The following is a 22,328-nucleotide window of genomic DNA, read 5'->3' as shown; positions in this document are numbered from 1 at the left end:
AATTTCAAATGACCTCCAAACAATTACATTTACAGTAGATTCCTTAAAAGGTAACCATGGCATTATTGAGGTAATGTAAGACTGTAATACTATAATTCATGTAGTACAGTATGTCTTTTATATCTAATTCAGTTTTGAAGTGAAATATACAAATACAGCTACAAGCAGGCACACAACACTATTGTTTAGCAAGTTTGAAGTTATATTTTCTATTAATTTGACCAAAATCATTATATCTGGAAATGGGAAGAGTCAGTTTCCACTGAATACAAACACAGTTTAATAAGCATAATACAGTTGAAAAAGCAAAACACCAACAGTTTGTGAACAGGAACTGGAAATCGGGAGGATGTCAAAGTTTCAGGTGTAATTTTCCCTTTATCCCCCCAATATGTAAGCAGTACTTTGTTTCAGAAATAACTTCCCTTATTTTGGTAACCTCTTCCATAGTGAACGCCTTTGCAAGTTTTTCTTATATCTGCCTCATAGAACAGTAACTATGAAAACAAAAGGCTTTAGGCTACTGTAAAAATATAAATAAAAAACATATTAGTCATTGGGTCTGTATTAACTGGGGAATACTAAAAATATCTGTTTATTCATTTGAAGTACTATATGTATGCTGTCATCCAACTCCAGTCCTATAGAGCTTTAATCCTGCATTAAATGATCAATTTGTAAAGAAGTCAATCACATAAACTGTGATCAAGCTGGTAAGATATTGAATTAAATCATTTACAGAAGATTTGGGCTCTAATGCTTAATACCATTCAGATGAAGATGCCATGAAATTATCTTAACTGAACAAAATATTTAGTTGAAATAATCAATAAATTACATTTGTTTGCCAAACTTTCGAAAAAGGTAACCTACTGTATATACCTAACTTCGGAGGCTCCCAACTGTGGAGCATTTTACACTGCGCTCTCTGAATCAAAAAGCACTGAGGCAAATAGCGAAGCTCACTCACATGCCAACATGCCAACAAATCTCACCTAGATGTGGGGGCTTAGGAAACTACATTTTTCTAACTAGGCAAAAAGAGACAATAGAGAAGTAGTCTACATTACATTTAGTGGGCTGGCACACTTTATAAGTAATACAGTACAGTACATCTCAAAACAGATGTCTGCAGCATAAAACTAAGCTTTCTCTGTACCCACCAGTCTATATCAAGGTGCTCTGCACTCAGCCCAATTAAGTTATAAAATGGGATCTTGCATTCTAAACTTTCAATTCCCAGCTGCCAATATTTCAGGACCATGGTCGGCAGCCAGCACGACTGATAATGAACACTGCAGTGTAGGTACAAAAGGCACAGACAGGATGATAAGTCTACTGAAGTCAGTAATTGGCTGTCCTTTCCCTTCTGTGCCAATTCCTCGATGATAAAAGACATTCCTGTAAGAACTCACAAACTGCTGTCAGTGTTTAATCCCACATTAGCACTGGACAGAGAGGTGGATGTAAAGTTTAGCTCTAAGTCATCATTTACATATGAATCCTGTTTCCTGAAAGAATTACTTGGAACTGCGAGAACTTTCCGTAAAAAAAAACTTCTGCCTTCAAGGATCACCAGGTACAAACTTACTTTTGTACTGTAAGTTGACTCTAGTGTTCCTTCCACCACCTTTATAACAGCAGCAAGACAGTACTATAAAGTAGCAATTTATTTTTGGTATTTTTGATAATGAAATAAATAATTTCAGCAATCTATAAAAAAACAAGAATTGAATTTATGTAAGACTAGATTTTTTTAGAGATTTAGAGCAATGGACAATGGACAATGGACAATTCTGAATGAACCTGTGAACCACAGTAAACACAGATACACATACAAAGAAAAAAAACACACTGTAAAAAAACACTAAGAACCAAATCAGAGGTTTTCAGTTAGAAAAATCATGAATAAAGCAGTTATAACTCAAAATGCCAATATCCATTTAATGCACTTCAGTGAACTAGTGATGATTGCATGTTTCTGCCACTCTGTAAGTAACAAGCAAAAAATTGGAACTGAAGGCATTAAAACATTATTTTACTTCAGATTAACTGTTACTTCATTACTTGTTTCATGAGTGTATTTTTCATGATCCAAGCTGACAAGTTAATTAACGAAGAATAGCTACAGAAAGGACTTAATAGTAAGAAAATGTAACAGGGACACAAATGTTTTGACACCTTATGTATAGTGAGTTTATAAATAAATTCTATAACTTTTATTGTTATTTAATAACAGGATTAGCAAACGATAGTAATTAGCTGTTTAATTCAATACAACTTTTCTTTTTTCTTTTACTTTTTAATGTACAAAAGTGTTATGTACTTAAAAAACGGCTATTGTGAATTTGTCCTGATGTTGGAGAACACATTACTGTCGGTAAGTGGGATTTATCAGAAAGTATTTGAGAACGTTATGGATTCATAACTCCTCTGCTGAGCAAGAGTATAATGGGCACCACTCTAAGCACTCTGTGAAACTGACAGAACCCCCTCTTAATCACCTTATTACGGAGAGGCATCTTGAGATTATAATAATGAACAGGGGTATAATTTGACAGTTCGATCTAAATTTCTTCAGGATTTCATCTAAGATTAACTTTTCTCCAAGGTAATCATCTTTTCCCATATACTGATGAATTCTAATTCTTATGCTTTTTTTAAACATGTATAAATATAATTTAAGCCAATATACTATGAATAAAAATTCCTGGACAGTATATTATTAAGTATATTTCATTGGCACCACAATCAAGATTCTAATTGTTTCTATTCCAGCTTTTGCTCACACACCTTGTGTTACAAATGTTGCTATAAGAAAATTTACTGTTTCTGAAACAGTACCAAAGCCTGTAGCATTTACCTGAGTCTCTCTTATTGCTCCCTTCATGGTATCATATTTGCTCAGTGCTCTAGGCACCTGTTTTAAAAGACCAAGTCTCCTGTGATGACACTAGGTGCAGGTGGGAAGTTGTGTTACCTGTGGCGATGTGCTATATCGAACACAGCCTGTTACATAGTACTTTTAAACTCTGCTGCAACCTAAACATGAGGCTTCTAGCCATGTTTGACTCTAAGCCTGAGCACCAAAGAAATTGGATTAAAAGCCCCAAAGCTCTATGTAGTCTACTCTTTCAGCTTACACCAGCACGAGACCCCAACCCTGTTTCTTCCCACTTCAAAGAGAACAAACCTGTGTTGCATACCTAAGCTTCCTCTTTTGAAGTTTTTATGAAAGTGCAGCAGACTATTGTCTTTTAAGAGAATCAGCAGTTATTTAGTGTGGTTTTGTCATTATTTTTGTTTATATAACCCTTTTATTTGTAGTCACCAAATGTTAATTCACACAGCTCATTACTTTAGCGGTCTTATTAGAGGGCTGAAGACCGTTCATTGTGCATTCTGAATAAAAACACAGACACGGCCATCTGATAGTTTTCACAGTGAATGTTAAGGAAAGCTCATTCTCACATTAGCAGCAAGGCAAATGGCCACCAGTGTGTGGCAACATGAGGACACCATGACAGAGGAAACCCATCAAGTCACACTCTGTTAATGACTTTGCCTGGATTGTATTAAAAAATGATTGAGCATTATGAGCATTTTTTGATTGCTTAGTTTAGCCTGTTATCAATCAATCAATCAATCAATCAATCAATCCTTTCATCAAGCAGCTATGGCAAAGTCTGAGCTATAATAGATCTTCTATATCATCTTTTTGCTGTGTCAAATTTTCAGTCATTTAATTTCATCCTTTTAATAATATTCAGGAAATAATGCAAAGGCTTATATAAACACTGTATTCTGTGCATTGAATAATAGCAAAATCATTTGTTTTTTTAAATTGTTTTTATGTTGTTTGTAAAACAATACAATTATGCAAGCAAGAGATTTGCTCTAATTGTATTCTTATTTCAGAGTCACAAGGTTAATGTGCCATGAAATACAGTATTAATAAAATATGTGTCATAGTTTAAAATAAACACTACAAGAATTAGTTCTTACAAAAATACACCTTGGAGGACATTAGTGAAATTAGGCTGCCACAGCAAAATGTTGTTTTACAGTATGCACTTACCTGCAACTCTCATAATCTAGCACTGCACAGTAATGCACACAAAGTCATCCTAGCAAATGATGATTAAGATTTTCTAGTAACTTAAAAGGCTTTAGTATTTACATTTGTATCACCAGTGTTTTTTCCAATTCCTTGTCAAAGAAGAAACATAAAAAAACACAATGTAAAATGCTAAATGGATCATTTAGATTTGTGTACAATGCTAAGGTTGGGAGGTCCGATATGAATACAATATAAGTGAACTTTGATGAAGTCAATGGAGATTTTCAAGTGATTATGAAACCTAAGAGTAACCAATGAAGACCATGTTTCTAACCATTATTTTATTCAGGTCTGGCCCCCATGGAAGGCACTCCTTTGAAATTTTCTTGGAACAATACAAAGGTAGTTCTCTGATCTTCTTTGCTATGAACAGAAGAAATTAAAGGTGCAAATGAAGGCCACTTTGCTCAATGATCTTATCCATATGCTTTGTTTGACCATCAATCTAAATTCTCTCCATGTCATTAATGCACTAAAATGACAGCTGTAACCTTCATCAGCAGATATCATTTAAAAAGGAGAACAAGAAAAAAGACTAAGAGGGTTTTTCCAGAAGCATGCTAAGGATAACATCTAATTTAGTATAATATGGATTAAGCTTGTATTCTAATACTTAAAACATAAAATAACATAAAACATGCTTTTATGTTTATGTGATGGGGATCACGTATCGTATACCCATAGTTAGAGACTCTCCAAAATGACAGACTCAAAACAAAATAAACTGCATAGAGCATTTTAAGTAAAAAATGTACAGTGATGGTCAGGTATCGATATACAGTATTTTTCTTGTAACCTTACGTATTTCAATATTGCAGATAAAAAATAGCTTGTCTGTATTTACTACAAACTCTCAAGAAATGTGCATATAAAACAAATGTATAAACAGACTACTATATTAGTGTTCACAAACTGGAGACAGTAAATATACGAAAGCTTGTGTCAGGGTGAAGGGGGGAGTAGCTGAACATTCCTGGCCTTCACGCTACTAAGCTCACACGCTGAGTAGAAGTGCCGGCAGAACCCTCAGTTTGATTACCTATCATGTGCGATGCCAAAATTAAAATGGCATTCCCAGATACAATTTATTAGCTTGATCAAATGCATCTGGACAAGCCTTTTCCAGGATGTCAACCACCTCAGCATGTCACTGATTAAAGCAACAATCAGGCCTCCAATTTTGAACAGCACACATGGCATATGCTCTTACCTTTAATCTTGTGGACAAGAATGAAATCATTTTAATGGCAGGGAAATAGCAATAAGCCATAGCATGTTGATTCTGTGTTATTCCCAAGTTTAATGTGATGAGAACTCACACGAGCCTGTACATTTATTTTTCTTACGAGGCACCTAATTACTTTGAAAACCCTGAGGTCAACCTCAAAGGGGTAACAGGGCAAAGTTTAGCCCTGGTCTCAAAGGGAAATGACTGCAGAGCTTTCACTGCAGCCTGCTGTGGTGACCTACTGTATATTGATGAAGTAAGGAACTATCCCTATACGCTAGGTTCCCCAGAAAATAATTAAAAGAGAGTGAGTTCTGTAATGAAAATTAAACTGAGGATTGAGTGCTTCCACTTGACATCAGTCCTTTTGTTAACAATGGCCCTCAAGACCAAAGGTTAAACCCTTTACTTAGTCATAGACATAATAAATAAACTATTTGGCAGTTTTGGTTCACACAAAATCAACATTTGGGATCAACAATTAATCTACTTTTACTCATTTGACACGTAGCAATAAAACCTTTAAAAAGCTGTTTAAAATGCTATTGTGCAAACGTCTGTGGTAATTGGCTTTGCAAGGTGGCAGATTTGATTATTCCTTTTCTGAGTAATTCATCTGAAATAACAAAAAGTGGATTTAACTTGAATAGAAATATTTAGAATATGCAATACATTACTAGCATTCCAAGTGGTCTTAAAAAGTAGGTCTCTTTTTATTATTGTAGGTGTAAGCAGCTAGAACATGAAATGTAATTTCAGGACAAAATCATAAGCAATTTTAAGCAGCAATGAAGAATTTGCAGTATCCTTTACATTGTGTGTGCATCATGCAGCATCATTCACTCTTTAAATTGGGTTCAGATTAAACAGCAATATTTTGAATCACCACCATCATAGAGAGAATTTATATCTTTGGCTTTAGAAATAAGAAGAGACCTTCTTCATAACCACCTAAGACATTTGAAAACTGACAATAAGCACATCAATTTATTTCCAAGAATAAAAACAAAAAATACATACAAATAAAGTACTAAAAAGCATACCTACAAACTACTTCAAAAACCTCTAAGATACAGATTAATCAATGGCTCTTCGCTTTATCTATACTAAAAGCTCACTACTGAAGGCTAAGGCATTAATTTTAGCAAAAAAATAGGTCAAAGAGATACAATACCTTTTTTAATATTATCCAAATAGTCTGCATTAAAAACAAAACATGCCACCATTGAGAAAACATATTCATTTAAATATATATATATGATGAAACGAGGGCACTGCTGAATACTGACAAGAACTAGCTTGCCTGGGCAGATAAGGGAATAATGAAATAATTGTAGAAGAAAATGTCTAAAAATATGAACTCTGAAATTCTACCAAAGGACATTTGCTTTAAAAAAGCAATGCCAGTTGTGCAACAATGGGTCAAAATCACTGCGTGATACAAGGTCGAACAATTTCTCATGTACATCACATCCTGAAAAGTGAGACATCTGTGTTGGTGAGGGCTAGAGATGGGGAATTCTGTGAACTTTTAAAAAAAAGTTTTTCTGACTTTGCAGACTGAAACAAATTCTGTGTTCATTAGCACAAGTTTGGGTAGGGTATCTTGATAAATGGGGTTGGGAAGTAAACCAAAAAATCTTTCAGTTATGAGAATAAGCATGTTTTCTTCCTATCCACTAAGAACACAGTTTTCTCAATTTTATCAAGTAACATTAAAACAGCAAAGACAAAAAGCCAACTTTGTTGGGATCTTATGTCACTATATTAGAAAAGGTACCCATACAGAGTGCTGGGATACCCCTTGTTCAAGGCTTGGCTTTATATTATTGTATCGTTCTGCATTATTACTGTATAAGATTGTATCAATTTTCTCCAATACTGCCAGGGTGACATGGACTCCAGCTGGCAAGACTGTTCTTGGTTTGATTTAAAAACACAACTTTGCTGGGCACTTAAGAACATACAGTGAAGGAGCTGCATCACTTTTACAAGTGATGATATCTGCTGTAGCCACTGAGATTCACGGTGTGAAAATGGCAGATGGCTCAAACAGTGCATGTTCCAGAGATAAACTGGCATGGTCCTCTTCCCCCCTGTATTAAGTTGATATTATGGATGTAAGCCAATTTGAAAAACAATTGCACGGTACAGATTGAGTAAATGTAAATGGAAGTGATTAGACAAAGACAGAAATCTCCAGTGCAGAGAGTTAGCACCTATCTTCCAGACCCATCAAAAAAGACAGTTAAGTAAGAAGTGACCTAAAATAATTAAATACATTTCTAACCCAAATATTTATAAAATAAACAGATAATTTTGAAAAACAAGAAAAACATAATTGACATAGATTCTCATGACATGTCAGAGCATTGTTATCAATTATTATTAGTAAATGATGTTTTGAAGATAAGATTCACAGTACAAGTTTTAAATATTTTTAATCAATTTTTTTAGAATAAACATACCAACCAAAAATGGAAAAAAAGCTAATTATACAAGAAAAGTGGAGTTTATATGTCTATTGCAGTATAACACTATTGACAATACTTCCGTGGATTTTATGAGGTGCATTTTAAATGCCAAGTGGTTGAAAGTTATATGAGTCACATAAAGCACACCCTATAGGTAGATACTTTGGCAGCTCTTAAAAATAAATGCAAATTCGATCTCTATTATTGAAGAGTGCTCATACTGAGGTCTTTCATGATCCATTAGTTGAAGCGCACAGAATTCAGAGGGGAAATGTAGCTCATCTGGAAAATAGCCAGGATAGTCCATATTGAATATGTAATGGAAAAAGACAATTCAGAGACACTCAAAGAGAAGTACCTCTTTGTGGTTTATAAAAGGCTAGAGGCTTGTATGGATTATGTACATGTTTGGGCTAACTGTGCACTCATGGCAACAGGATGTGATGTCTGTGCTTGGCTCTTTGCTTCTTGAGCAAGAGGAGGCACTTGTATACGAGTCCTTACAAAACTGTAACTCTCCATGCATCTAGTCCAAAATTCAGTCTCTGTTAAAATCATGAGCTTTTGCTAAGCTAGTGGTGGTTGCAAATGCATCTTCTAAGTGAATGGAAAGTACATCTGATAATCCATCTGCATCATTGTCTGCTCAGTTCATTCCTGAGATACAACATGGACACTCAAAACATCCAACTTTTTCATTTTTTTAATAAAAAAACAAGGGCAAAGCTAAGATGCACCTTAAAGGAACAATATATGCCTGCAATGCCTCTGTTTTTGCTTGTTCTGAAAGTGTTATCAGCAAGAAACACTTCTGACTTCTGTTGTAACACAGTACCGAGTGAATACAGTATTTCTATTGACGTGTTAAACACACTGACCTTAGTTAATATTGTGATATTGATATTGTGTCAGCTGGGTTTGCATTAACAAACTAATGGGGAAAATTGTCAGAAAGAAGAGAGAGGAAGGATCTTGATGTATAAAACAATGAATATAAATATACATTTAATTTAGCCATTTTTTTTTTAAATTATACCTACCCAATTTGGAATATACAATTTAAATGTTTGTTTTTAAGACTTGACTTTCTGTCCACATCTCCCGTACCACTTGGGGAAAAAGGAGACACCCAATATGTAGAGTGGTTTCTCCACATGCAGTGCCATTTGTTATTTAACCCTCTGCAAGCTTGACAGTGCCTGACAGGAGAGTTTGCACCTACTGGAGGAGTGGGCCTAGTCTCTCTTACATCACTGTCTCTCCTTACATATATTATTTGATATATATTAACTAGAAAAGTCACAAATTCTGTTCTAAACCACTGTTTGCATTAATCTTCAACTACATCACTCATCTTTATGTTGAGTAGTTCACGTTCATAGCATACCAGGGAAAACTAGCTCGTGGTAGAAATCTATTGAATGATAGCGTCTCCAGGCATAAGCAAAGAATTTTATTGACCATGTCAATTCAGATACACTCCAGAGTTTATCTATGTTTTACCACTGCAGAATACATTAACCCTTACAATCAGATGCTTTCAATTCAAGCCTCAAAGGAGAGATACTGTGCTGCTGCCTTAGGCAAATTTTGGATGAGATGCAAACTTCCACTAGAAGCTGTATTCATAACACATTCAATAGGAGCTCACTCAGAGGAATGAATGGTAAACACAGCACAACGAATCATAGATGGCTTGTCAATACAAACGAAGCCAACCTTGTAGGGTAATTTTATTTATCTGTTCTGGCAGCTGTTTCTATCCATAATATTTTTTTTATTTGTAATTAAATCTCACTCAGTAATTTCTGGTTGAGATACTACATAAAGAGTAGCAAAAGCTAATGTTTAAAAAGGACAGAAAATGAGAGCTGCTATTTTTCACCGGAAAAAATGGTACATGCTTTATCTGAAAGAGTTAATATATCAGCTTTTATACTGATTTGGGGAAATAAACATTAAAAGCCCTATTTTTAATAGGAAATATAATTGGAAAAAGTTAAATTATCCTCCATATTGTACACAGAGCATCGGATTTAATTAGACATTTGGAGGAAGGCACTTAGGGCAAGTGTGTGGCATTTGTTTTGTACACAGAAGTACACTAGGGTGTAATTTATCTAAATGATAAAGACTGAATAACATCAGTGTTCACATATTTAAAATGTAAAAACCCTGTTGAAACCCATACACTTAAGTGTTTTTTTCACATTCTGTCTAAACTGTCTATATCTCTGCGCATATATGTGAAAACTGATAACATAATATTATTTTTTCTTGTCCGCTAGTTTTACTTCATGATTTAAACATGGTGATAAGACATAAGAAGAATCTTTCTTAGATAGGCTTGTTCGTGCTGTCTGCAGCTTAATTCGTTACAACATGGGTTTGAATTTCTAAATTGCCTGAGGGAGAGATAACTTTATCTCTGAGCGAGGTAGGCACACACATGCGAATGTTTGTGTTAAGGCTGAATAATAACAAGCTGAACTGTGTTTTAGCTGACAGTATGCCTGAACAATTAGCATTCATCACAAGAGGAAACTGAAAAGCTGTCGAACAAAGGCTCCTGAGTTGAGCCTTAAAAAAAATGGGTGAAATGCGAAGAGCAATTTCTGTTTGACGAGACCTTTCCACGACCACAGGCATTGCAAACATAGACTTGTCCCTTCAAGACCCCATGAAGAAGATTGATTTTTAAAATAAAATAGTAAGTGCCTGATCTGTTGCTTGGAGTTTGCCTACCGATGGTGCAGTGTTCTCCATTCCAGCCCTGCTCACATTCACACTTTCCATCTTTGCAGGTGCCATGTTTCACGCAGAGGGGATTGCAAACGCGCTGGTCACATGCCATCCCGGTCCAACCTTCTTCACAGCGACACACTCCACTCATGCACACACCATGGGTGCCACAGTCAACGGAGCACACCTCTGTAAAAAGCAAGAGCACTTTATTTACAAACACACTCCAAAAAAACTCAACCCAGCCAAGTGGAGAGCTCTCACGTTGTAGAGCTCATTGTATATACATCTAGGGATTCAATCCAGAGCCCTAGACCTCGTAAAGTGTTCAACAAAAACAACAGGGTGTCGAGGATGCGGGTAATTCGGTTTGAGGGGCAGAGCCGTTGTCGTGAAGCTACGGATTTAATCATCACCAATTACTCTGCTTGGCTAAAGAAGACAGCAAAAGCTACTTTGGCTGGATTTTTTTTCTGCCCACGAGATTGAGAAATAGAACTTGGAGATTAAACAATTGTTGTTGTGTGAATCTTCTTTACCCTTTCCAAATTGTCACGAATACAAAATAATTGACTTCATTTCTCACGAATTAATATAACTTCAACTCCCACGTTTTTCTTTACCTACCTTTAGTTTAGTACCTTTAGCTCTAGTGAAGTCTGTGTGCTAAAGCAAAAATAATGTAAATTATATAAAAAAGTCTTTAACTTCATTTGTGAAGTTAAAACTTCAAATTTCTTAAAAGAATTATACATACATTAAATGAAATGAAATTCTCTCCACTGAAATACTGTATGTTTATGACTATAATTAGCAAAGGACAGTGAATGGTTGTTTCATGAGATGAACTTGTATGATTTGACTGGTAGTAATCAATTAGTTCTTCCTTAACTTCAGATATGCGCTAATGCTATTTGAAGGGCTGTATGACTGAATATGTAAAGAGTTTTCAAATTCCTTTGTTTTCAGAACAGACACACTGTACAGATCTTTTAGATTTGGAGAGAAGGCAATTTATCTGACCGACTCCTACAAGGAACAAGATGAAATTGTTGCAAGGCATTTTCTTTTCAGCTGCGTTCAGATATTCATTGAGGTTAATTTTCTTTCGTTCGGGACATCTAGTCTTTTTTATTTTCTTCACCATTTTTCATTTTTTTCCCCACATCCTAAAGAAAACATATACAATGATATATCAACTTTTAATCACCAAGGAATGTAACCGTCAGCATGATTTAATTGGTTAGAACGTCCTTCAAAGCTTGCTGGCTTTTGGAACTCTTCAAAATGTAGTCTCAGACCATTGGAAATTATCTTTTCTACCAGAGCACATTTTCGAAACAACTAAACCTTCCAATCCATTCCAATGGAGGGCCCCACTAATTTGTTTATTACATCCTACAAAAACAAACATGGTCAGACTAAATCCTAATTCTTCACATGTTCCCCCAACTCACCACTAAAGTAATGAAAGTGTTTTTAGATGCATTGTTACTGTCTCATTATTTGAAATGCACTGCTGAGTACAGATGGATGCAGCTCAGTGTCTATTTGCTCAAAGGCAAACATTCCCTAAATGTGACAGATGTCCCCTGCTGGCCAGATGGGCTTATGGCAAATACACATATACAAGGACATTGATTTCAAATCTATTACAGGGGACTTTTCTCTTTGGCTGTGGCGTAGCTGAAGGAACACAGGACAGGAAAACAATCAGATTAAAGGTGATTTCTTTATAATGCTCTAAAACCAACCCATTTTCAGAATCCCAATCACTTCAAATGGATTTCTGCTCATTGTGAATTCTCAGCTGGAAAGGGTATGTGTGTGCATGTGTACATTTCCAACAATCTATTAAGAGATGATCACTGCCAAAAAAAAAAAAACTGCGGCAGGAAAAGAGGATTAATAGGAAGCAAGTCCTCAGAGGGATTAAGGGTTATTTCTGCTTTCCAGCATTCTTGTGTACTTCGGGGAACGTCTGTTTTTCTTCTTGTGCAGGAAGCTCAGGTTTGAGCGACACTTACCCACGGAGCAGTCAGGTCCCATCCAGTTGGGGTCACAGCTGCAGAGGCCAGTGTCGGGGATAAAGGCCCCGTGGCCATTGCACTGGTCTGGGCACTGAGCCCGCTGGAGCTCACAGTTCAGCCCCCCCCAGCCAGGCTTGCAGTGGCACTCCCCATTCACACATATGCCATTGTTTGAGCAAGTGGGGTCCAAACAATCCACTGCAAGACATTACCCAGACAGAGAGAAATCATCCATCAGAATAAAACGGCTCGCATCAGTTTCAGGCTCACGAAGTGCTTTAGCAACCTCAAGCCGAGCCAGGAGTTTTCAGCATAAAAAAAAACACAACTCTTTTTTTTTTTTAAAATGGTCCTGAAGTGTCAGCAGACTGCAAACACGTAATGCATCTTCGGAGCGTTTAGAAGTGTGAAACGGGTCCTGAAATAAAACAAGTGCTGTTGTCTTTTGGCTTTAGTCCTGCCAAGATTAAACCTCCTTTTTTATTTTTTTAACCATGTAATTTAAGAGAGGACAAGAAAATAATCTAGTCATCGCTGAATATTCTGACACATAAAACTTCATTACTTTATTAAACAACTCCCATTACTCCCACGAATTCTATTCAGCTTAATTGTAGAAAGGAAGCATGACAAAATGTGGAATTTACAGCTATGACAAATATAATCAAAGTTCTCATTATCAGAGCATTTTTTCACATCAATACAACTGACTCTGCTTCCAATATGAATTAATTACACCTTTATAGCATTCATCAAAGAAAGGAATCTTCATAGAAGTATAGTATTACTTTCATTTTACAAGTGCTGACAGCTCCTACCCAATGGATTACAGTATGTTTCATTACTTCAGATATGGAGTAAGCTTCAATAGCACTCCTACATCACAGTTGCAACTAAATCTTTAGTTATTTTCTCTCCCGAGTAAATGTCATTTAAATTCATACTGCCCATAAAATTGACAAGAAAGTGAAAAGCTATCTATATACTTAGAGTGAAAGCCATGCGTCAAATATTTCTCACCCTCACCCCCCCTTCACCTACAGTACACTTCAACTTTGGTGACTACCTCTGACAAAATACCTCCCATTTCATTTTCTTGTGACAAAGTCATTAATAGAACCAGCTTCTGTTTATGCTGCAGAAATTACAGATCAAAAATATCGATTTCAGTGTCACTGTGTCTTCAGGTAAATTGTTTGAGTGACTCCGGAGCAATGAATATTAGATATAAAAAACCCGCTGTAGCACAAGGAAAAAAAACTGCTGACCCTGTCTCTCAACCCTTCACCCCTTCTCTCCGTTGAGTTTCATTTCTCTTTCTCTAGCTGAACTTTTAGAAAACAACGTATGAATCAACTTCAGGCAATTCGTCTTAAAAGCCTGATCAATAAAATAGATTTCAACCCTTAATAAAATTTCTGATGTATTCGCTGCAGTTTTGTGCTTATCCTTCATCTAGGAATAATATAATCCTTAAGTGGGTATGATAGAGAATTCCCAAGAAGGCACTAGTCATTATGGATTTACATTCAATGTTTAAAGCAATTTTGCTGAATCAGAACACTATAAAAGTTACCAGTAATGGCAAAGATCCCATTGCCTGGAGAAATTAGCTCCTTTTTTATTTATAGAAAATTGCATGGATAAATCACTTGAGGAAGATTACTCCCCATAGTTCAGTCAACGAGAAGAACAGAACTTATTGCTGGAATAGAAACTAATTACAGGGCTGCCTTTCCATCCCCTAAAAACATAATAAAAAAACTAAACACTTAACAGAGACGTTTTTGAAGAATGTTAGGAGCTGCCATCGATAAGCTGCTCACCGTGGCTTTGGAGAGTAAAATTATATTTCAGGATTAGCAGCTAAAGGTATCGACAAAGTATGGATTAGCGCTTTGTCTGCTGTTTTACTCAAAGGTTAAGTTTCACATAAAACAAATTAGTAAATGTGATTTTCACCATTGTGCTTCAAAGAAGAATATTTATCATGAGCAAAATAACTTGATTAAAGAGAGAAAGGCGACGCAGCAGGAACTGCTGTGGTTGGAGGCTGCGATAAGTGTCCCGGCTTTCAGATCTATTACGCTGGGCCTGGGTTTTTCCCTGTATGTTCATGATGTCACAACCCACAAAATTAATTAAACAGTACTGTTGATCCTACACACTTTAGGCAGAAAACACTTATTTATATTCCTACAGTGTTACAAGATGTAAAAAGAAACTAACCCTGCTTTTACAATGAAATGTTTTGAAAAATGAAAAACCTAAACAGGAAAATGAATCATTTGGAAAATATCTTAAAAATATGTTATTTTGTCTGTTTTTTCATCTTAGCGTTACACTTTATTAAAAAACACATATTTTATTGTTTCCCTGTCTCTTTCAGCACTAGGAATGTGCTCTTCTAGGGCACTAGGCGTGACCACTGTTTGCTGGAAATTATTATATGTTCATAAATAGTGCAGAGTTTAATGTACAACAATAAATACTGTAACACAGAATGTTAACATAGAAACATCTAAGGATTAAGTTAACAGACTTCTAAAAACAAGTTATGTTAGCCACCACTTTCTGAAAAGCATGTTTTAGCTCAAATCAAACAAACCTTTTCATGAAAAACAAATATATAGCTGAACACAGGGCAGTCAGTTTTAAGGTGAAAAGTAACACTGCATATTCCATATCCAAGAAAGGAAAACTGATTATATTAAAATGAAGAAGTCAAATTTGGACCAAAAGAGAGCAGACCAAGTGCAACACAAAAATGACACATCTCTTACATGTCCATTCGAAACAACAAAGGTTTGTATCAAGGTTGCATGCTTTCATTGTAAATGGAAAACGTAAAAAGTTAAACGGTAAGATTTATTCTTTCCAAGGCCTACCTTCTCCGCAGTTCTCCCCTTTATATCCCAGGGAGCAGACACAGGTGCCATCTGTACAGGAGCCATGACCCCCACATTTGGGATCAATACACTGGTTAATGGGAACATCACATTCTGGCCCTTTCCAGCCACTGTAGCAAATACAGGCTCCTTTGTCATACTGGCCATTTCCACTGCATAAGACAGGGCAGGCAGCTGCAAAATAAAATGATAAATGAAAAACTTGGTTAGTTCATATTCCCAGGAAAGTTTGAAACCCTTCAGTCATTTATTTATATACTGTATATATAATCTACTGACAGCAACCTGGAGATATTGATATCTTGGCTTAGGTTGAAATGAGTGTTTTTATTGTTTGATAGAAAATGAGTAATTGTTATTACTATAATACCAAATACAATCTTTCCAACAAAGCAAAACATGTTGAATATCTTTCATCAATTAACCTATACTATATACTGTACATTTTATGTTACTCTTATGTGAGTCATTTTAAATCTTTGGGCAGTAAAATATGAACAAATGGAATGGTAACAGTACAAACTTTCAGAAAACCCAGCCACCTGACCATTATCTAACCGCTCCATCCATTTCAGGGTCACAGGGGAGCTGTTCCAGTGTGAGGTGGGATGAACCCTAGACAGGCCTCCAGTCCATCACAGAGCACACACAAACACACTCTCACTCACAACAGGGGCTACTTTCCCAGAAGATAATTAACCCACAAGTATGTCTTTGGGACTATGGGAGGAAATCAGAGCGCCTGCAGGAAACCCATGCAAACACAAGGAGAACATACACGCTCCACAGAGAGAGCACCCCCGGTCTGGAACTGAACCCAAGCCCCCTGCGCTGCAAAGCAGCAATGCTAACCACTACACCATCATGCCACCCATTTTTAGAAAATACATGAAAAAATTGACATACTGTATGTTACTTCAATGACAACCTGAAAATATCCATTTGTACAGAAGGGAAAACTTTACAGGGCAATTTGAGTAAAGCACCTCGCTCAGGGTACAACAGCAGTGTACCCATGACACTGCTGCTGTACTCCTGACAGCAGTTAAACCCATAACACCCCATTCCAGCATCCAAAGGATCGTCAGCTACTTCATTCTGTTGTTTAAATTGGATTATTAGTTCGCCATTCAGTCTGGGCATATGAAAGGGTGAAAGGGTTGTTACTTTACATGCAAAGAATCCCATTAATGTCGTTTGAACTTTCTTAGCCTTTAATGATATACTCTGCTTCTTTGCAAGAACAGTTAAAATACACTTTGGTCTCGTGGTTGAAATGGTTTTACAAAACAGATGTATTCCACAATTTAATCAATTTGACTATAAAACTTCACTGTATGGGGTGATGACAGGTGGTACAAACAGTAGCAGTGGCCTAATGCAGGTGGTACATATTGTTGAGATAAGCTCTTGAAGTGAGAGTCTGAGATTCAGTGATGGTCTGTTTTACTAATAAAGCAAGGGATATTATAGCTATTATGCCTCCATTTCAGATGTTTTATCTCCACTAGCTAACCTAGTCAATTTTGCAATGTGGCCTTTTGGCGACCAGCAAGTAATTAACTTGCAGATGGGTCCTCTTCTGCATGCTGGACCTGGGGCAGATGTATTAGTCGCTTTCTAAATTTACATACTAAAGAGGCCTCTTTTATCATGATTAAACACTATAATAACACGACTGACAGCCCTGCACTTATGCTTAAAACCAATTTATTTTTCAACTTCTCCTTCCTGGATGTGGAATAGATTTTACTTCAAGAATATCTTCAAGTGCATACAAGTGTCTATGCTTTTTGTCATCTGGGGTAAGAAACTCCTACCTATGAAAGTTATAGGCCATACATGTAGGTTTTTTCAAAGAGATGAGCCAGTTTAATATGGCGAGATTAAACTGGGATTCTTACTGAATTTATCTTTTTTATATTTCTATTTCCTATACAGTATACCAACAGGGGATAAAAAAAAATAGAAAGAATATTAAATAGAACCTATTGATCACAGGCTTAATAGTCAACTCACCAACAATTATCTTTGTCTGACAGATATTGTACAGTATGAAGACATTTGAAATAGTTTGCAAAGTCAAACCACCAACCCTGAAGCAAGTTGAAACCAAAGCTTACATAAACTTCTGTGCTGCATGGACCTGGGTGTCAAAGGGAGCCTCTTATATAATCTGTATTTTTAGCAACTAGCTGCTCGTAGTCCCTGTGGTGTTCCAGAAACGTGGTTCATTGCACAAACGCACTAGTGCATTAACCTCCCGCTTCTTAACAGTAGCAAGTTTAATCCCTCAATGCTGAGCTGGCTGGTAACTAAAATCACTGGGAGATATCAAGAAGGAACTCTTAGTCACTAAAGAAAACTTTGTTATTAATTACAACTGCCTTTTGTTTAATTAACGAGGGTGGTTGTTTCATTTGAGTTTTCTTACTTCACAGCAAGACTCTGTTGCTACTGGTGAAGCATGCTGGTAAATAGTGTTTGTGTCTCGGTTGTTAATTACTTACCACATTTCATGGAAAAAAAAAGACACAAATGCTTAGAAATAACAGAAATAATAAATATTCTTTAAAATGTATCATTATTATAATATTTAATTCATATTTAACATTTTTATATGTGTGACACTGTGTAGTGGAAGCTGAGCTCATTTCACAAATATATAAATAATAAACTTAAGGATATACTGTACACATTAGGACATCAGTAAGAGTTTAATAAATTCTTTACAATACTAGTATACTAGAAAAAAACTGATTTTTTCTGATTTTCTCTGAACCCTACACTACACTGTTAAATAAACGCCTTAATTCAAATAAGGAAAAGCCACTATTTCAGCATACTTGAAAATTAGAATTACTAAGTCAATGTTTTTTTTAAGTACAGTATTCTGTTTTCATTTACAGTATTTAATAATATTTAGTTTTAAAGGGAGCAGAGATTGTTCTCTAACTTTTCAATAGAAGGGGCAGTTGAAAAACCATACAAACAGCTGAGACCTCCTCAAGATTTGACACATTACCCATGGTCTTTTCTTACGAAAAGTCCCTTGGAGAACACTGCATATGTATAATGTATTATAGACTTTGACCTTTTATGTGTTGAAAGTCTCTGCGTGTTTCTTTTAGGAAGTAAGGATTTTTATTAATGAGCAGTAACTGATACTCATGATAAGTGCTGTGACAGTAAAATGTGGTCATGGAGTGTTTCATATAGTTTTATGAGTTAATAATAATAAAAATGCCACATATAGCCATATGAGAAACACATTGTGTGTAGTAGGCATACTACTTAGTGTGAATATGATTAATGCTGGTTATTCTTATTCCAATTTTATGGTTCTTTTTTCCCTACTGCACACTCCACAATCTTGACCTCAGCCTTTGCCTTAATACATAAAACTCTAACCAGGATATACCTGGAGGCGGTAGACTCCTGTACAGACCAATTAAACTTAGAAAGCTCTCTCCTTTTCTCTCTCATTACAAATGTAGTATCCTATCACCTTCTGAATCTTTACTGTACAGTACTTTTTATTTTAAAGCACTGAACATATTACCTACAAACCACTCTACAAAATCACTGACATATACAGTATGCTGAGTCAGAACAAGTTAAGGTCACTGGGGTTATACAGTACATACACGGACAAAGCATACGTTAATCACTTTTAAACTGTTTTATTTCACCATATACCATACGAATTGTGGACTCCTGATAAACCCAACAAGGAAAAGATTTTGTTCATCATGCATGTTATGCCTGATAAAGCCTAAAGGCATTTCTAACTTGGGTCTGGACTATGCTATATCATTAGTCAGTTGAGGCCAGGAATCCCCAAATGGTGAAACATAATTTGTCAAGCACTACTGTGGTTGGTTGGGTGTGAATGGCCACAATGTCATGGCCAGGGCCTGGGTCATGCTGGTGACTGAGAGTTTGCAGGTTTGTTTGTGAAAGTGACATTGCTCCTCCAATCAATACTCTTCTGCAGGTGCCAAGTGACCCACTGCATGGAAATATGTGGATATCTCTGAACCAGGCATGTTTTTGAAGGACAAACCATCTGATCTTGATCCTGCTTATGTTTACAGGAGAGGTAGAAGTAAAGCCAAGCAGATAAATAGATTATCTGTCTATCCTTTGAGATTGCATACAATCTATAAGACAAACATTAATGGCTTAAAAATACTGGAGGGACTCATACTTGAGATCTAGTATTTTGACATTTAATTAATATTTTTGAGCAAAGCAATCCTAATGTGTTTCCAAAGTAATAATCACCTCGTGAATTTAATGTACCAGTCAGAATTCTGTCACAATCTGAACTGCCTGAAAGGGGACCTAGACATTTTTTAAAAAAGGTTGCCAAATGCATATTGTGAAGGTAACTATACTTAAAATAATGTACTATTCTTCAAACTAACTGTTTGTATGCAATCCCGGAAAAACATTCAATGCTGTATACATTCTTGTCTGGGCTCCTGGTTGTGTTTTTAGGCTTATCAATTAATTTTATAATTTGGTATGTTCAGGTGTTATCAGGATATTCTGTATTTAACAGTAGAAAGAATTCATGCAAACATAGCAATTGCTGGTATCATTCAATCTGGATAATCACTAGGAGTAACAAAAATCACTCTCTCTATTCCTTACTATCAGTTTAATTTTACTATATGAGTACCTACTACATGTATACTTCTTACATAACGAACACTGTAATAAGATTTCTAAGTTTTCAAAAAACAAAAAGTCAGAGCAAAAAAGTACATTGCTAAAAGATCACTGGGGTTACATCAATCACAAAAAACTAGGTCAGCAAGTGTTAGGAGTAGCTCTGATGGAACGATATCTTGTACAAGCTGGCCTGTCATCGGTGTTCAGAGGTGTGAAGACTACTGATGTTGTGCTTTAAGGAGGAGAGAGAGACAAGGGAGAGATATTTCTAGATGCTGTCTTTAAAGGTAGCCTTCTAGAGGATTAATTAATCTAGGGTGTATTTAATTACATTAGAAAAAAAGATCCAACACACGCTGAGCTGTGTTAAACACCCTGACACCTCCCTCCACGGAGATCGATGGAATTAAAAGTATACAGATGCTTTAATTAAAACTAGGAAAGTTACCGCACATCACAAGAGGGGGGGGGGGGGATCAAGTCTTTGATTAATGAAAATAATTTAAATTACCTGAAGCAATGTGGCCTTTCTGTAATTTGCAGCAATATGATGTTTTAACTATCAAAGGTCAAGTTACTACTTAGCTTAAGAGCTTGTTTTCTAATTCTAGTTAGCTAGAAGCTGGTCCATAGCAGTAGAATATTGAACATAGTCAGAATAAATATATTCTTTATTCCAGGTGCCTTGGGGGTTGAAACAATTAATCTTAATTAACTGTTCTCAAGGCTAACTAGTACATAGTGTTTGATACATCTCTACCAATAATATAAAATACTAGTCATACTTTGTATTTCAGTGGGGAAAAATTTAACATTTGTCATTAATAGCATGTATTGTTTGAATAAATTCAGGTTTAATCAAATACCGAGTTTTAATACCTGAAATCACTAAGTTAAAAAACAAAAACAAAGACATCCTAAAGTAATTCACTTCTTTAAATGTTATTTCTTGAACTTATCTTACAAACGTCATGAGGTAATTTTTACCGCCTGTACCCAAAGAGGGAAGAAGCACCTTTCATTTTTGTCACTCACTATTTCCATCGTCTCTGGTAACAATCATTCATTTGATCATTTTCCAAAGTGAACATGAGCCCTTCTCATTTACGGCTGACCTAATCCCGCCAGCTCAAACATAAAACAAAATTGCTGCGATGTCAGTTAAAAAATGTAATTAAATGTAATTTAACAGCAGGATAACCCAACAATTAATCACCCAGCTCCCTGATGAACAATAGAAGATATTGGCTCCCTGACCTCCTATATATCATTACATGAACAGTTCATGGCCTTAGGCATTATTTTGCACTGTCAGTCAAATCACTCTCAGAGTAATTAGTTTCTTTTCCATAACAGAAGGAAAGCAATTATTTGTAGAGAGATATACCATTTTGGTATTTTGCCCTTTAATATTTTCACAGGTAAGTTCCTAATCCATAGTGGCAAAATTCTCTCCAGTATCAATTACTCATCAATGCAAATAAAGACAGAGAATGGTATTGAGTAGTCACGCATTACTTGTGAATCATAATAATAACCACATTCTCAGTTTCTTATGCCTTTATTTATACCACATCTAATAGGCCCCAGTAATAAACAATATTATCTATCTTTGCTGTATTAATTATGTACCATGATTGTTCCAAAAAGAAAAAAGGCAATTTTTGACATGTCAATATGCATTTCTGTATCTGAATGCAATAAAAAGCTAGGCTTTTTATTATTAACTTTGTTTTTGTTTGTGCTTGAGAATAAAACAAGACAGCATATTGTTGACTCTCACCATAGTTAATGTCATGTTAATAAACTTCTGTGGATGCTTTCACTATTTAAAAAAATCCCTATTCATCACATTTGTGACATTCATGGTGCTGTAAAAAGAGCTACAACAACATGACAGCCTGCCACTAGGTCCAAACAGCTTTTATTTCCTGAACTTAAATGAACAAAGTCATTTTGATACTGGACTGCAACATTAAATGAGTTATGCTTTCAATAATTATACAAAGCGGCAAAAAATGAAATTTGGTGCCTAATATTGCTCCAGTAATTATTGTTACTATAGTCTGTTATAGCTCACACTTCACATACTCAGACATCCAATTTATAGTGATGACTAAATTACTTATTTATCATTAGTCTTTT

General features: G+C 35.7%; 1 protein-coding gene across 1 annotated transcript in view; it reads right to left on the bottom strand.

The window, feature by feature from the left end:
• The window catches only part of LOC148821136 (teneurin-2-like), a 158,326-nt gene that overhangs the window by 46,817 nt on the left and 89,181 nt on the right, over nucleotides 1-22,328 (bottom strand). The window contains 3 exon segments of the mRNA XM_088933428.1: nucleotides 10,541-10,753; nucleotides 12,592-12,792; nucleotides 15,483-15,677. Coding sequence (XP_088789554.1) covers nucleotides 10,541-10,753; nucleotides 12,592-12,792; nucleotides 15,483-15,677 — 609 coding nt within the window.

Source organism: Atractosteus spatula, chromosome 14 (genome assembly GCF_055471065.1).
Source record: "Atractosteus spatula isolate fAtrSpa1 chromosome 14, fAtrSpa1.hap1, whole genome shotgun sequence".
In the NCBI taxonomy this organism is placed as follows: domain Eukaryota; kingdom Metazoa; phylum Chordata; class Actinopteri; order Semionotiformes; family Lepisosteidae; genus Atractosteus; species Atractosteus spatula.
Note: the sequence above shows the minus strand (reverse complement) of the source record. Positions and strands in the feature narration are given on the sequence as shown.